General features: G+C 41.8%; 1 protein-coding gene and 1 long non-coding RNA gene across 4 annotated transcripts in view; one reads left to right on the forward strand and one right to left on the reverse strand.

Moving 5' to 3' along the window:
• The window catches only part of PTPRG (protein tyrosine phosphatase receptor type G), a 569,213-nt gene extending 560,682 nt beyond the window's left edge, over positions 1–8,531 (forward strand). For all 3 annotated transcript variants that reach the window (XM_045023221.1, XM_045023224.1, XM_045023223.1), the window contains 4 exons: positions 873–1,019; positions 2,805–2,947; positions 6,241–6,376; positions 7,735–8,531. In XM_045023221.1, the coding sequence (XP_044879156.1) occupies positions 873–1,019; positions 2,805–2,947; positions 6,241–6,376; positions 7,735–7,881 (573 nt within the window). In that variant the 3' untranslated portion in view covers positions 7,882–8,531. The remainder of the gene's footprint in view (positions 1–872; positions 1,020–2,804; positions 2,948–6,240; positions 6,377–7,734) is intronic.
• LOC123373933 overlaps positions 1–17,878 on the reverse strand; it is a 56,661-nt gene that overhangs the window by 18,773 nt on the left and 20,010 nt on the right. The window lies entirely within an intron of this gene.

The following is a 17,878-nucleotide window of genomic DNA, read 5'->3' on the forward strand; positions in this document are numbered from 1 at the left end:
TGTCGTATGTCAAATTAACTTCTGTGCTTATGCCGGCGCGTACCATACGACCTTGAATCCAAGAACAGGCACAGCCTTGGGTCTACTGTGCCTTCCATTCTTTGGGTCTGTGACTTAGAATGCACAATTATTTTTCAAAGAATATTTTCTTGATAGTATAATCTACAGCTGGTTATCCATTAAAAGTACTGAAACTCTTAATCCTTTTTTCCCCATCACTGCGCTCTTTTTATTTAGAATTTACTCTTGCTCCTTCAGTAGACGATTTTTGCCGTAGACTAAAGTTTACAGAGAATTAAGCTGACCTGCTGTTTTCCTCAGGGTTAGGAATGTTTGGGTTTCTTTTTCTCAGTTCATAAAATTTCAACAACTAGATATGACAACCTCCAGTGTTCTGATCCAAAGCACAGTAAAGTCAGTCAGAATCTGTCCCCTGACAGTACTGGGTTTGGATGAGACCAAGATAGATAAGAATTAAAGACAATAACAATTTCTAAAGTTCACTCAGTGTTTCTAAACAGGTACCTGACCTGACTGCAAAAGAAAGGGAGTAATGTACTGGGTAGACAGCAGGTGGTGTAGTCTGGGAAAGATTGTGTCTACATAAAGGTTAAGTGTAAGTTAACTAAAATAACCATTTCCCTATGAAACCAATTAAAAAGCAGACTTGCACTATTTGGGAGGCACAGGAAGGATTACTTGCGGCTTGCTGACTACTCTAATAAATCTCTTTTAGACACAAACAGTTTTAAAGATCAGTTTCTGGTTATATCTATCTATCAAATCCGGTTTTGGATCCATTGGATTTTTCAGTCATACATAAAATAAGCTATTTGGAAGACTGCAGTGATCTGTTTATTTTATTCCCCCAGGCAGAAGATGAGTTTGTGTACTGGCCAAGTCGCGAGGAATCCATGAACTGTGAGGCCTTTACCGTGACCCTTATCAGCAAAGACAGACTGTGCCTCTCTAATGAAGAGCAAATTATCATCCATGACTTTATCCTTGAAGCTACCCAGGTAAAGTGAACCCCCACAATAGGTGCAGTTGGGGTCTCCCTTTCATCCAACGCATTAGTGCCTTCAGTTAAACTGTGCAATAAGACAGAGGTTGCAAATGATTTTCAAAAGGATTTACTTGTAAATATATTGCCTGTGTATCCGATGCACTCACTCCCCAGACACTGAGATTCAGTTTCCTATTTCCCCTTTTATAAATTCAGATTTTATAAATGAATTGTTTTGAAGCGATGATGGTGGCTCTGCATTTGCTAAAGCACATTTATATTGAGCAACGATACCTACTCTTTGGCTGCTATCACAATGGCAGATGTATTTAGCTGCAGGGAAGAAGATATTGTTACAAGCCCTTGGTAGCCTTTTTAGTCTGGATACCTTGGGTCGCTCTTCTCTTGTCTGACCAGCTGCCCTTGGAATATTAGAGATGCTGAAGAGGCCAGTGGGCTAAGGAAGACCTATGTGGATTGAATTGATATGGAAACTATTTAAACAATTAAATATTTCATTATATTCCAAATTATTTGGTATAGACCCAAACCTGCTCCCTGGAGCCTCAGAGATGCCAGAGCTGCACAGCTTGGCTGTGTTCTGCATTCACTCAGACCTCACTGAATCCTGTGTGGGCAACTACCCAGCCATTGCATGGTTGGAAAATGTCTTCCCCTCTCCACAGGGGGTGACTAGAGGGGGTACTGTGCATGCACATTGCCTGCCTCTGCATCACAGTGCAGGGGAGGGATTTGTGCAGCTAACTGGCAACGAGTGGAGTCTCACAGAGGCTACGCAGCCTGCAGGCTGTTGAGTGATGGCTCTGAGATGAACAGAGGATAGGGAGAGGAGCGCTGTCCAGCAGGCAGGAGGTTCCTCCCGTAGCAGTTAGGGAGAGGGGAGCATTGTGCTATCATGCAGGCAGGGGCAACGATCACACAGGCACTTGCTGTACCACGGGCAGAAAGAGATTTACTGAAGACTACCCGGAAATGCTACATGCCAACACACTCTGGTCCTCTCGAAGAGCTGCAGGACCAAGAGCTCTGGGATCTAACTCAGTAGTTCTCAATCGGTGGTCCGCACACACCCCTGGCGGTCTGCAGACTATGTCTAAAGGATTTGCGAAAGGTTGTCGTTACCATAGAACAGTGGCTTTGAACCTGTGGTCCACAGACCCCAGAGTGTCCACAGACTATGTACATTTCCAAGGGGTCCGCACCTCCATTCAAAAATTTTTAGGGATCTGCAAAGGAAAAATAGTTGAGACCCTCTCTACAGAGAGGAGGACTCAACTTCCTCACCCCACCACAGACCCCTTCAAAGAGAGAAAGGGTCAGGTAAACTTGGAACAATTCTGGGGTCTCTTCCTGGCTATGCTTTCTGCTTGTGTTTGATGCAGTCCTCGGGGAGGGCGGGAAGCTTAGGGTCCATAGTGAGCTACTCGGAGAGAGAACTGGGAGAAAAGTGCTGTGCATCACCTCTTCTGCCCCCACTTGCGTGCCAGTCTGTCTGTCCCAGGATTGCTCAGCTTGCTGCACAGCTGAATACACAGCGGTCTGGGGTGCATAGACAGTATACTTGCACATACGTGTGGATGATGCACCCATCCATGTATAACGTAGTTGCTCCTGACCTGCCGGGAGATGAGAATAGTATTTCCATTTCTGGCCCCTCTCGTTTCTTTCATTGACGGGCAGAATGGGAGGAGTGTCCTGCTATAAAGAAGCCTCAGCATCCCTAAGTGTATGAATGTGGAGTTAAAATGGCTGACGACACGATGTTTTTTCGTTTCAGGATGACTACGTTCTGGAAGTGCGCCACTTCCAGTGTCCCAAATGGCCAAACCCAGATGCCCCCATAAGCAGTACCTTTGAACTTATCAATGTAATCAAGGAAGAGGCCTTAACAAGGGATGGCCCCACCATTGTTCATGATGAGTATGTCATCTGCCTTCTCTCATTTACATACGGGTTGTAAAAGAAATTGTACATTGAATAAGGGTGTAGATGGAGGAAAATGTCCTCACTTCTCTGGAGAGGATGGGTTCTCATGGCCTAAGCACCACAATCAAAGTACCTAGCCTCCCTGAATTGCAGCCAGTCATCATGCTTCAAAGGCAAATAAATTGAATTTAATGCAGTTTATTATGTTTGGGGCTTTCAAGCCAGACCCTCCCCCTGCCCCCAAATTCTAATGGCTTTAAAACCGGTGAGAGCCATAGTTTAGACCTGGCTCCAGAGTTGTTTTTTTATTAAACCAGTTTCAAAACCACCCCAGGACTCCGGTGTAATAATGGAGGTCTAATGTGCCACCTATGACACAGGGCTTTACTTCAACCGTATGTAAATAGGATTGAACAAGTTCAGCTCTGCTGGTTCTCAAGATGCGCAGCAAGGATAATTTGTGCCACAGAAGCTGAGGTTTGTTTATGGTGGGTTTATTTTGCCCAGTTCCTACAGCCATTCTGTGGAGCCATCTTGACCTCAGCTGGATGAGAAGGAAACACCCACCCCTGCAAGAGGTGTCGCTTCTTTCTAAGAAATAGTTCTGCAAAGCAACCACATGTTTGTGTGCCCAATAACATTTCAACAGCTGATTATAGATGATGCTAATTCTTACATCACACATTCATTTTTACTGATGCTTTGCATACATTCATGGCAGTTTCCAGCAAATGTACTGCTTGTAAAGCAGAGCCTAGTGCCTGACAGTCCCACAACAGCTCTTCTCAGAGGGAGAAACTCACCACCCTGCAGAGGACCAGCACAAGAATTATGCACCACTTAAGTGCCAAGGAAGCCCATGCAGGTTGAACTCTTTGAAGAACTGTTGTGAGAGCCATTAGACCACCAATGATCTTTAGTCAATGCTGCAGCATGATACATTGGAGCTAATGGGGAAATCTTTGAGGCCTTACTTATTCTGCAAAAGCCTTACCAGACACTGGCATTTCAGTGGTCAGCCAGGCTAATGACTGAGATGTAAAATTGCTTGTTAGTATTCTGCTGCCGCAAAGCAACCTTTCTGTTAACGTATTGCTACTACAACAGTTTCTCATGACAAACTCCTACAAAGAGTGACTTGGGCCTGGGCGAGTGGGTTTTTCCCTTTCTTCCTCACTAATGCATAGTGTAAGCTCTGTTGCATTTTGGCAGCTTTTATTAATTTGAGGCTAGTTATAATATTAATGCTTTGGCTAGTCTGGAGTGCCGTTTTGCTGTTCGTGCGTTATTCAAGATTATGCTTTACAAAATTAGAACCATTATTGATTTGGGCATTTCATACTGGACAACCCTCTCCCTCCTTCCCTCCCTCCCAGAAAAAAACCCCAAACGAATCCTCAAAACTGTGATTCTAAAAGCGCTGAGTTACTTTTTCTGTAAATTGCTTTTTTGGTTTATTTGTCGTAGTCAGTGATTTTTATTTTTATGCCTAGCATATAATGTGTATTGCACCTTTGATTTGGAGGCTGAGCAAATGTAGCTGAAAATGAAAATCTCCCTTTAGTATGTGCAACAGCCGCATCCAATAATCCACTAATAATTACAACTGTGGATTAATTCTAATTGTATGGATTTGCAAATACTAAATGCAAGTGGGATTTAGGAAGTACTTGGTAGACAACTTGATGAAGAAACATTTCTAAAAAGTTCTGGAACTCTACCTACAAACCACATATTAAACACTAACAATTTACACCCAAATCTTCAAACATGGCTGCCTATATTTAGGCACCAAATTAAGGATATTTTGTGGTCTGATTTTCCAAGATGTTCAGCACACAACAGCTCCCATTCAGGACATTGAGAGCTGTAGGTAATCAGCCTCTCTGAACATCAGTCCATTAGTGCCTTAAACAGGCATGTAGGTGTCTCCCGTTAGGCACCTGTGTTATCCTACATCTCTCATACAGAGAACTCACAGGCATAAACTACAATTACTGCCTGACATTTTCAAAGCACAGTTAGTTAACAGGCAGAGGGGCCTCACTTTTTACTAAATTCGGTTTGCAGCTATCTGCAGAAATCGCCGAGGCAGTGTTGTGTTTAGTCCTATTAAAATGAGGCAGAGATCCGGTGGAAATAATAGCATGTCATCCTGTTTTTAAAGACTGTATCGCAACACAAACATAGCAGGGGAAGCAGAGTCAAGGTTGGCTTGAGTTCTTAACATTCTTTTAACAGTCTTTGCATTTCTTTGCCATGGGTTTGTTGCTATGGGCATGGGCACGGCTGGAGCTAGCTCCATACCAGCAATCCCTGGCACAAACAGGTTCTGCATTGCCCTCAGGTCACAAACCATTGCTAAAATTCTGATAGGGTGCCTCCAGTGACTCAGTATCAATAGCATTTCTTGAACACCTTTATATCTCAGCCACACCCAGACGTTTGCCTGCAAACGAGACCTAGCTCAGTTGAAGGGTGTTAACGAGATATTTGTCATTGACTCATGGGCACTTAGTATCCAGTTTAGGCTTTGTCTACACTGGACTTTTGTTGGCAAAACTTTTGTCCTTCGGGGGTGTGAAAAAACCACCACCATCACCCCAACACCAGAAGTTTTGCCAACGAAAAGCGCCAGTGTGAACAGCACTTTGTTGGCAGGAGAGCTCTACTGCTGGCAAAGCTACCACTGCTCGTTGGGGGTGGAAGTTTTTTGTCGGCAGGAAGGCTCTCTCCTGCCGACAAACAGTGGCTACATTGCGTGTCTTTTAGCAGCACGGCTGAAGCGGCACAGCTGTGTGGCTAAAAGGTGCGTCGTGCAGACAGCCTTAGACCCTCTTACATAATTGTCAGAGGGAACAGAAGAACTAAGCTTGCTTGGTGTAATGGCTTGTAATTTGCTTGAGTTCCCATAAACATATTGCAAAATACCCTCCAACATAATGGAAACGCTTCTACGCAAACAGTGTGTGAAATTTAACTCTGCTTTTGCACAGTCCAGGCAGGGTATTCTTAAACGGTTCACATTATTTGGTTGATAAGGTTCTTTATATTGGAATCCGCAGTTAGCTCAAGATAGCCAGTGTATGGTTGATGCTGCTTTTCTATTAAAATGGTTAAAAATGACTTGTTCGCCCATATAGAGTAGAACATTGAATATTTACAAAAAATAAAGAAAACAATGTATGTAACACTTGGATAAGCCTGAATCAAAGCTCTGTGGCAGTTTGCCAGGGTGCCCAGGTTCACCTCTGTATGTCTGACCATGGCAGTGTTGTGGTTTGCAGGTATGGAGCTGTGTCAGCCGGAACGCTGTGTGCCCTGACCACCCTTTCCCAACAGCTGGAGAATGAAAATGCTGTCGATGTTTTCCAGGTGGCAAAGATGATCAATCTTATGCGGCCTGGAGTATTTACAGACATTGTAAGTCTTTCAGTGGAGGATAAAATTGGTCCTTTATAAGGCTTGTGCTGACAAGTAAAACTTAAATTAAAACGCGCACGCAACATGGTGTCCATTACCAAGCCTTGGTGCCTCTACTGCCAAGCAATGGAAGTTGCTTAATGGGCCCGTTTGTGTTTTCATATAGCTACGAGGCTCCCACACAGGCTCTCACTACATTAAGCACATTCAGAAAATAATCCCAACCAGTGCTACTACTGCTTCAGCAGAACCAAAGAGAGGGAGCCCTAGTGAAATGATGGGCCTGATTCTGGGAATCACTCCACTCCCTCTACACTGAAAACATGTCAAATTCCCCTGTGGGTATAGACACAGTCCCAGCATAGGGGATAGAGGTGGGACTGGGCCATAACGCACTGCACTACAGCTGTCATTGATGGCCCCTAACCATAGTCCATTGATATAGTTCAGAGTAACCCCCAGACTAAGACCCAGAATCAGGGAGCCATAACTGTCTTCTTCACCCACTCCTGCCCCCAAGGTGCCATCTGAGAATCTAGCCAGACATCTGTAGTTAGTGTCTGTTTATATTCATAGTCATTGCTCATAAACTCTACAGTATTGTTAAAGATGCACATAACAATGAAATGAAGGAGGAAAAAAGAAAATGGCTAACTGGAAGGAAGCCCCAATTACTAGAATGTTAGCAGAAGGCTTCTTACGTTTGCCCTGATGAACCGTACAGGTTCATGCATGTTAAATAATGTACTTCACAAGTGCATTTCTGGCCTGAGCCGATGCCTTTGAAATCAATGGAAAGACTCCAGATAGCACTGGATCAGTTCCGGTAGAGTCACCCTGAATATAAGGCACTATTACGTGTGCTAGGTTTGGGTGCTCACCAGATAGTCTTCTTTGCTGTCTTTAGCATCAAAATTTTGTATGCATTAAACTGACAAAAATAATGCTTCATATTCTGTAACATCTTCATGCTTTCCACAGGGTAACAACAATTGTTCGTTATGTCCTCTGAATATGGGAGGATTTAAATTCTATAGTTTAAATACTGGCCTGATATGGTAGCATTGACTGGGTAGAGAAGACAGCAAGATTAAAGTAAATAAATATTCTGTAAGAATTTGACAACATGGCAGCATGCCTGTGAAGTGCATTAGTTGGGCATGATCTGTTATTGAATTTCTGGACCACATTTAAGGATTACAGTCATATTGATGATTTTACTGGCCCCATGCATTTTATGTGAAAATAATGGGTTCATTCTGCTAACTCTTCATAACCAGCTACACTGGAAACACCAAGCAGAAATGCATTCTCCTAAACAGCATGGGGATTGAAACCATTTGTCCTTTTCATTCTAGGAACAGTACCAGTTTCTTTATAAAGCAATGCTAAGCTTGGTGAGCACTAAGGAAAATGGAAATGGTCCCATGACACTGGACAAAAACGGTGCTGTGATGGCCAATGATGAACCGGATCCTGCAGAAAGCATGGAGTCTCTTGTCTAATTGGAATCTTGAAAAGGCACTTAATTTGTAGAACTTCTGAAGACTGAGTGAACTTTTTTGAGGCCTTTTTTGCCAGACTCTAGGTTATACAATAACCCAATTACTTTTTTACACTGATAAAAGTTTTGATATTTATTTTTTGCCATTTTATGTCTTAATGGTATCCTACTGAGCATTCGCACCTCTGTTTCTTTCACACAGTGCACCGCAATTTTATCTAGTTTGCACTATATGATCAGTGTTACTGCCTATAATACTCTAATACAAAAGCAAGCCCTGATGTGACATTCCATGACAGCAAACATGCTACTTTTTAGTTTAAATGCAGTGAAGTTTTGTTAACTACGGTGACCCTTGAATCTTAAATCTTGAATGCTAGACCAGATGGATTCTTTCTACAAGAAATACTGCGCCCCGTCATACTCCTAATATTTATTGCTTTAATTTTAATTGTTGTAGATCTTCTGTATTCCAGTTCAGTGGATAAGCAATATTCATCCTTTCTTGATAAAATGTGGCAGGTGATTACTAGCTACAGTGAAGGTAGAATAGCCTCATGGAGCTGAAACAATTGCTTTTGTATTGTTTCAGATTCTGCTTTTTGTATACTTTGAGGCCTAAGAATTGCTTCACATGGAACATATAAAATTACATTAAAAAAAGTATAGAACAACTCAGACCTGGGACTTGGTCACGATTTTGCCATTACAGCCTCAAAGCTTCCCCAATTATTCAGAATAAAAATGTCAGTTTTAGATTTTAAAACCGCCATATGGGAAAGTGTGTTGTTTTTTATTTTCATCAAAGCCAATTCAATGAAAACTGTGCTACGATCAAAAATAGGTCTGTTTTCAGACACATGAAGGTAGCAATATTTTTCATTACTAGGCTATTCAATCTTTTAAACACATTAATTTCTTGAACAGGACCTCACACCTAATGGTATGTCACATGGCGAAGACAAGCGTTTCTTAATTTCATAACTGTTAGATGCCATTTTTACAGGTGTGTAATTTTCATATTTTAGTGCTAAAACATAAAGTACTGATCCATATTTACTGGTGAAGCAAACTAATAAAAATAACTACCTATAAAAGTACATTCTTCCTCTTTTATTTTTTGCCAAACTAATTATTTAGTACAAACCTCTTGATTCCATTCTCCCTCCCACATAAATCAAACAATTTCCCCAAATTACATTATTTAAACAGTGTTGTTATCTTGAGCACTTAGATGTAATCCCTCACTGGTTCCCTAATCCTGTGCATTTTGATCCCAGTTCGGCAAAGTACTTAAGTCTATCCCTATCTAGCAAAACCCTTAAGCAACTGCTTAAAGCTAAGCACGTCCGTAACAGCTTTGCTAACTAGGTATGGTTTGCTCTAAAATTGGATATGTTAATTTGACAGTTCGGATGTTTGGTGTAGATGTAAAGGCATTATCCCTTATATAGAGATTTATTTTCATTAGTTTTAAATTTCAGCCAAACAAAAAGGGCACTGTAATGTTTCAGGACTTGCTGTCAAAATATTACAACATATTTTTCACTTAAATATAAAACCATGGGTTTTTTTTTCCTGTTTGCAATACACCCTCGCTAGGATGTAAGCATCTGCCAGGCAAACCCACTTCTTTGGTTGAATTATTAATTTGGGTTTCTAGAGAGTTAGAGATAAGCTAGTGATTCTGTGCATTTTCATACAAAAGGACATTTAAAGTGAACTTTTCAATAACGTTAAGAGTAGACACTTGGGGCCCAATCTTCGGTTGGTGTAAATCAGCGTAGCTTCACTGATCTGAATGGAGCTATGCTACGTTACACAGGTGGAGCAGCTGGCCCTTTATTTTTAATGATGGAAAGATTTCTTCGTGCTGACAGACCTGGTTCATCCAGATTTCTAAGCATTTGAAAGATTTCACCAGTAACAACTATGTCGTTACTTTGAATTTATCTGAATTTATTTAACCTCTTGATACTAGTGGTCCAAAATAGCGTCTGATACTACACAGTGATGCAGTCATACATTCGTGTCCAGCACCAAGGAACTGATTCAAAAAACAAATGTCAAGATGACTCAGAATAACCGTTCAGTGCTAGTGCTGTGGAGTGCCCATCGATAGCTAGCATTAGGCAGCTCAGCACTCAGGGGTCAGCCAGTCTAATACACTAAGAGTTCAGATTGGCTTTCCAATCACTTCAATAACAGGAATCCTTCAAGCACATTTCAAGTATTGCTGCCTGCACTGCTTAGGCTGGGGCTGAGAGCCTCCCAAGCGAAGTTAATTTGCCAGTCTGCGCTGGTGCCAGACGCGTCAGTGCACCCATTGCTGGCAGTGGCCGCTGCACCGGGAAATTCCAGCTCTTGGCACAGGAGGACTGATCAGCTCACATCTGAAAGATCTGAGTTCCTGGGGGGATATAATTCAGGTCCTGGCAAGAACAGAATGGCTTGCAAATTAACAGAGGTAGTTAGAGAGTTGAATTTGTTCAGTCCATTTAGCAATCAGTTACTCTTCATTTCAGTGTGGTTTTGGGGAAGGAAGTAGCACAGTGGAAGTGGACTATTTTAATGAGACACTGCCTGGCTTTTCTTGGGCTAATTCCTTACATTTGTGCCATTTTCTTTAAAGTCAAATGAGATATGGGAACAGGGTTGAATGTTGATGAATGTTTTTGAAATCCATGACACAGGGCTTAACCCCTGGGGAAATAACTCAGACTGATGTCTTGACTTTTCCCTGGCTTTTTTTCTCCTGGGAATCAAGAAGTGTATTGCTATTATGTTCAACTGTGCACCTGTTTCCCTGGGGCTGCGTGTGACTGAACATATGTTAACAGATCCTTACGCATAGAGGTCTGCTGAGACGCTGGCATTTGTCTGTCTCACCACAGTCAAGTCCCCCACGTGCAGGGCCACACACTGGCACATCCTTGCTGTCTCCACTCTGCCCCAACACACATTGTGATGACATTTCAATCGTTAGTACAATAGAGTTGTGATGTCTTTCACACCTTGGAAATTCTCGAAGGATGTGCAAGTCTGCAAATTAGGAAGAACTTAAGCATTGCTTTGCTGTCAACAATGGTCCTCACCACTTGCGCTCCGGGGGAAAGGGGAGTAATGGATTGCAAACAAGTGTGTGTTTTCGGGTGTGCGCACGCACATGCGTTCTAGAAATGTTATTTCCCCATGTTTTATAAGTGTATTCAGCCAAGAGACCAGGCGAGTGAAGTACAGGGCTTTTATGAATTGAGTCCTTAGTAATGACCAAGAATTTCTGCAAAAGCTTCTGTCTGTTAACAACATCCAAAAATCAGTGGCATTCTCCGCCTAACCCCAATCCTTCAGACACTTACCTACACGTTAAACTTTACACGTGTGAGGAGTTCTGTTAAAGTCAGTGGCACTACTCACATGTGTACAGTTAAACACATTGAACAAGTGTTTGCAGGACCCAGGGCTAAAGAACTTTCATTCTAAAGCAGCATTTGTCCTTGGCATTTCAGAATGTCTTTTTCTAAATATGAAGGCTAAAGTTTATTCTTTGTGTTTGATTCTGATCTTTTATTCCTCTCCTGTGGATCCATTCTGTGTTACTGGGTTTATTGACTGGATCAGCAAGGTTTCAATCCTTTTTCAAGTATCTGATTGCTTGAATCGCTTCTGCCCAGAGTGATCTATTGGAACCCTAGAAAAACAACCTTTTTAATGACACAGCACAACTGCCTTGTTGTTCATCCTTTTCTGTTTTTTTACACGATGCATTTTATTTAAAAGTTAAAATATAGATAACAGTTTCTACCAAAGATACCTATTACTAATTCTCAGCAAAAAAAAAATCGTAATTTAAAGAAAAAATAATAAAATGTAGGAGTCTGAAATATTTAGCAATCATGCTCTCAAATTCATTCTCTTCCGCCATCAACTCCTGTGTTCTGAAGTTTATGTTCAAATGGTGCCAGTGAATTTTTATATGAAGGCAAAAAGGCGTAATTGTTAGTCCACTGCATTGCTTTTATTTCTCCCACTTTCTCTCTTTGTTGCCATTCTAACAATGTAAACTACATTGGCTTTGCTCATCTAAGGAGAAGGCACGCAAAATGGAGAGAGGAAGAGAAGGAACTGTACTGAAGAGATTTGGCCTCTACTTTATCTTTGCTGTTAAACTGTTTTTAGTATTTTTGTTAAATATTTGCAAAGGGAAGCATTTTCTACAGAAGATAATTAATTTCAAGAAAAATGTCTTGAGTTTTAAGAATAAACATGTCTCCAAAAGAGGAGAGAGTCAATTTTATAAAATGTCACAACTCTCCAACATTTGGGGTAGTGACTTTTTTGTTTGTTTGTTTTGTTAGAACGTTTGAAACTAGCAAGCAGCCATTGTTTCTAAAGAACTAAGCATTCACGTCTACTCATATTTCCTTTTCCTTCGTTTTTAAATAGCAGAAATCATTAAAACTGTAAATATTTTGTTGCTTGGGTAAGCATCTTCTGGGAACTTTGTATCTATGGTATATAATCATAGAATTTTATATTTTCATATAAAGCTAATTTTTTTCTAGTTTCAACTCCTTCATAGTTTTTTGTGGTGGACATGTGAATACATACTTTCTGTGTATTGAAGTAGTGAAACACGATCATCACATTCCAAAAAGAATTCAACACATGTTATTTCTTTGGGGGCAGTGATTGTGAAAGTTGGATTTTCTTTCAATTCCATTGTCAGTGTGTGCAATAGGAATTAGATTTAGCCAGCCATTGGAGAAGTTCGTCTCATTGATCCATTGGGGGGAGGGAGGGGGGTTGAAATTGGTGTTTGGTTTTGGGAAGTTATTTTTTGTTTGCTTTTTGTTTTGTTTTAGGGGTTTTTTTGTTTGTTTTGGGTTTTGTTTTTTTTGTAACTTGAAAAATCTTTTTGTTATGTTTAAAACTATATTAAATCATTCTATGATAGTGTTATTTAATATGTAAATTGTATTGCTATACATAAAATAAAGTATGGTTTTTGATGTATTTTACAGACTTCTTTGTTATTTCTACCAGATTTGCACAAACTACCAAAGTTCAGGTATATATTTCATTGGAGGAGGAGTGTTCCTCTGCTCAAGGTGCTGATCCTGTAATCTCTACTCAGATGGAATTTCCATTTACTTCAGTGAGTAAGAATAAGGGCCCTGATCCAGCAAATCCCTGCACCCCTGAGTAACTTCACTCATGTGACTAGTCCTATCGAAGTCAATGAGACTGTACATGTGAGTGAATTAATGTATGTATTGGCAGGATCTGATGTAAGGACTTCAAGCTCTGGCCTCAGCACTACTCTCTTTCCTTATGGCTAATGGTTGTTTTGGCTTTAAAAATATCTTGTAAAAATAAAGGAAGTAGGTGGTATGTTTTTAATATCACACATGCACACGCAAAGTGGTAGCCAACGGTTCCCATTAGTGGATCTGGGTGTTGTGCACATTTTGCAAACATTTCAGTATTTCGTCTTTTCTGCTGATTGTATCTTTACATTAGTACCTGCTGTATAAATACTGCACCTGTTCTGGAATCACAGAGGTTAAAAATTACGTTGGCAGCTTCAGATGCAAGCACCAAGCTGGTTCCTATGTAAACATCTCTCATACAGAGAACTCACAGGCATAAACTACAATTACTGCCTGACATTTTCAAAGCACAGTTAGTTAACAGCTTTTTAGGACCCTGGAGTTCTGAGGAATTTTGCACTGCTGCATTTTACACCTCAAATATTTGTATTTCAGTGTTCTAGAGGGGGGAGACTGAAAAATGGAGGGATTGTGAAGTAGTGGCAGAGTTGGGAATAAAGCCCAGGTCTCCTGACACTTGGTCACACTTCCCAGAACACCTGCCCTAAGCTGCGACAATGCTGCACATCTATGGGTGAGCTATATGCAGCTTGTGACTGTAAATCACAGGTCGGAGGAGAAATGGTGGCACAAAGTCCCCGTTTCATGTCAGAGTGGTGTAAAGGGGTCTTGCAGTAAATAGGAGCCTGATCCTACATTTCACATCCTCTGCTATCTCAGCAGTGCTGTTCGGAGCCTGGAATTTTAGAAACAGATGTGGCATTTGCCCCATAATGCTAATCTCAGTTACTATCGTGCTATATAGTCTCTTTGGCTAGGAAATGGCTAGGAAGTCCATCCCAAATTGAACAGATGGAATAAGGCACATGACAGACAACAAATGCTAAACAGAGATCCATCTGGACAAGTTATAGTTTGAATATGTGACAGCACTGCTGTGGAAACCCGATTCACAGCCAAATCTGCACACACATCATGCAAACAAAGATGACCAGGATACAGGGTAAACTGGGCTGTTCGTGTGGTGCAGAGAGAGAGTGGACCCTTTTCTTCTAGTTACCCATCTCCTAATCAAATTCATGACCCCACTGTGTTGTGGAATCCCTTGTACTCTTTCTAGTTCAGGCGTATGGTGCTACCACATTATGTGGAAAAAAAACAGGATGATGCTGGAAAGTGCTGTGAGAGAATGTTATGGCTTTTGCATTCACGTTCTGTATGAAAAATCTGCAGAAACTTAGGAAAATGGGAAACACACAGTAATACTTTGGCCCCATAAACAGTGCTTTACCAACACTTCCCACTAGTAATGTTAAGCCTGAATTAATTGTCTGTATCAGGAAATCCCAACTTCTTGTGTAATAAGAGCTAATGAGATTTGCCTTTAAAAATTCCAGCACCTCCTGGCAGTCTTATTTAGCAGTCACAAATAGTAGTGCCATTCCTATGACATGGGATTAAGGTTTCCCTTCCCTCCTCCTCCTCCTCCTCCCACCCCCGAGATAGTTCGCAATGTAAAAATAATTGTGATCAGTGGGGTAGTGTCTTAACCCTATTACTTAACCACATCGAGTGCCATGCAGTGCTTGCTGTGCTGGGGTGTCAACACCAGCTGGAAGGTCACTCATGATTTCTGTTTCCTGCCTGTTGACAGTCCATGCTTGTCTTGTCTTTCTGACTCTGTAATGCTTTAAGAAGTGACACTTCACAAACCAATCTTTCCTGGATAGTGTATTGACCAAATTCCAATGTTGGTAATTCAACTCCATTTGCCTAACTCTCCCTGTGGTGTTCTTCGCTTCCACTCCTAAACAGCTGAGCAGAGTTATTTCGTGCTAATTCATTCCAGCTGCAGGTGATGTGATCTCTAGTCTGTATATACACTTAATATTGTGTAGCCATTTAAGATAGTACTGAGTGCCTTGTAATCCTTCAGGTTGAAAGGTAGTTTATTCAGGTCCATTGTTTTTATCATTACAGGAAATAACACTGGTTATAAATTTTGCATTCCCTGCTGCCTGAAATATCAGTTCAGCATATGGCCTGGCAAATTCTGTAACACATCAGCAGAGTTCTGAGTGGCTCTGTGCAGACTCTGTCTCTGAGAGGCCATGGGATTCTTAACCCCCCTTGCTGAGTGAGAAAAGCTATGCCTGAGATGACAAACTTAATCGCTAGGTTGGGGACAGCTGAGATGTCCTGGCTATCACTCTCTCTGCCAGTCTGCGGACTAGGCCCAACGATCTTTCTAAGAAAGCCTCACTTGTAAAGAGGCTGCCAGGGAAAGGGCTGTCCCGAATGTCCCATAGAAGTAGGCAATGCCCTGCAATTACAGAATAGAATGTCATGAAACAATAGTTCGTGGCTTCTTCTGTCTGATCATCACCTACCATCTGATGGGACGTTCAGTAACACACAGGATCAACCTCTGGGTATTTTTCTTCCTGAACTTGGATTAACGTTTGAGATTTTTATCTTTCATCATTTAGTGCCTTAGAACAAAGCCTGCCCTGGCTGGCACAGTAAAGTCGAACACAGCTACCACCCAGCTTATCCTCTGCAGAAAGAATTCTACCAGCTAGGGAAGGATTCCTTGTGGTGAATTAACTCCAAGGCCATGCCCCACTGGGGATCACACAGTGCAGGTTGGCACAGTTGAGAAGCTTCTTTTCCATCACTTTCTTGAGCATTAAGAAGCCAGCTTATCCCACTGCTTCTGCAAATAGGAGAGGGCCGAATCCAAGGGTCAGTCCTAGGACCATCCTATTCAACTTATTCATAAATGATCTGGAGAAAGGGGTAAACAGTGAGGTGGCAAAGTTTGCAGATGATACTAAACTACTCAAGATAGTTAAGACCAAAGCAGACTGTGAAGAACTTCAAAAAGATCTCACAAAACTAAGTGATTGGGCAACAAAATGGCAAATGAAAGTTAATGTGGCTAAATGTAAATTAATGCACATTGGAAAAAATGACCCCAACTATACATACAATATGATGGGGGCTAATTTAGCTACGAGTCAGGAAAGCGATCTTGGAGTCATCGTGGATAGTTCTCTGAAGACGTCCACGCAGTGTGCAGAGGCAGTCAAAAAAGCAAACAGGATGTTAGGAATCATTCACAAAGGGATAGAGAATAAAACAGAGAATATCTTACTGCCCTTATATAAATCCATGGTACGCCCACATCTTGAATGCTGCATACAGATGTGGTCTCCTCATATCAAAAAAGATATACTGGCATTAGAAAAGGTTCAGAGAAGAGCAACTAATATGAGTAGGGGTTTGGAACGGGTCCCATATGAGGAGAGATTAAAGAGGCTAGGACTTTTCAGCTTGGAAAAGAGAAGACTAAGGGGGGATATGATAGAGGTATATAAAATCATGAGTGGTGTGGAGAAAGTGAATAAGGAAAAGTTATTTACTTGTTCCCATAATACAAGAACTAGGGGCCACCAAATGAAATTAATGGCCAGCAGGTTTAAAACAAATAAAAGGAAGTTGTTCTTCACACCTGTGGAACTCTTTGCCTGAGGAGGTTGTGAAGTCTAGGACTATAACAGGGTTTAGAAGAGAACTGGATAAATTCATGGAGGTTAAGTCCATTAATGGCTATTAGCCAGGATGGGTAAGGAATGGTGTCCCTAGCCTCTGTTTGTCAGAGGGTGGAGATGGATGGCAGGAGAGAGATCACTTGATCATTACCTGTTAGGTTCACACCCTCTGGGACACCTGTCATTGGTCACTGTCGGTAGACAGGATACTGGGCTGGATGGACCTTTGGTCTCACCCAGTATGGCCATTCTTATGTAGCTTCCTATGCCCCCTTCTCCCACTACACACATATCCTTAGGATGCCAATACACAGTGGAATTTAGCTCTTAATTAATATGTCCCTAGTAGGTCCAGAGCTGTTATGCTATCAAGGGCTGAATTTGATGGTACATCATCAGGTCATGTGCACATTCCTTGGGTGATTAGATTATGGAAAGTGCTCCCTCCTGTACTGATGTAGTACATGGTTGTGGTATTGGCTGTGAACACCTGAATTACGTGATACTGTATTGACAGGCGGAAGGACTTTTGAGCCCATCTCCCAGCCCTGAGGCCGAGAACACTGACATGGAATCTGGACTCCCAGGTGATCCAGTGGCCATGCATACGGAGGTCCTGATAATGAGCACCCCCAACCCATGTTGGAGGCATCTGAGCTGACTGTAGCAGTAAGGGATGGAGGCATGAACGATACTCCTTGGAATACACTGGGGAGCCATGGCCAAGCTTCCTTTTCAGACTGTGTACACTAGCTGTGTGATGAGCGAATACCCACTGTTGTAGGGGGCCTCCTTTGCAGACAAGCAAAACATGTAACATAGGTTGAAGAGGCTATGAGACCTAGGAATCTTAGGAAGAACTGTGTTGGCTGCACAGGTTGATCCCTGAGCGTGATCAGGGATTCCCCTATCTTTGGAATCTCTCTTCAGGGAGAAAGGCCCTGGCTTGAGTGGAGTCTAGAACCATCCTGATGAAGGGGGATTGCAGGAAGCATTGACTGCAGAGGAAAGAGCCTGGTGGGAGCTAGTTCTGAGGAACCAGTCATCTAGATAAGGATAAACTAATATACCCTTGAGTCTGAGATGCTCCACCTACCAAGAGACATTTGTG

The sequence above is a fragment of the Mauremys mutica genome, chromosome 7, assembly GCF_020497125.1.
Source record: "Mauremys mutica isolate MM-2020 ecotype Southern chromosome 7, ASM2049712v1, whole genome shotgun sequence".
Lineage (NCBI taxonomy): Eukaryota > Metazoa > Chordata > Testudines > Geoemydidae > Mauremys > Mauremys mutica.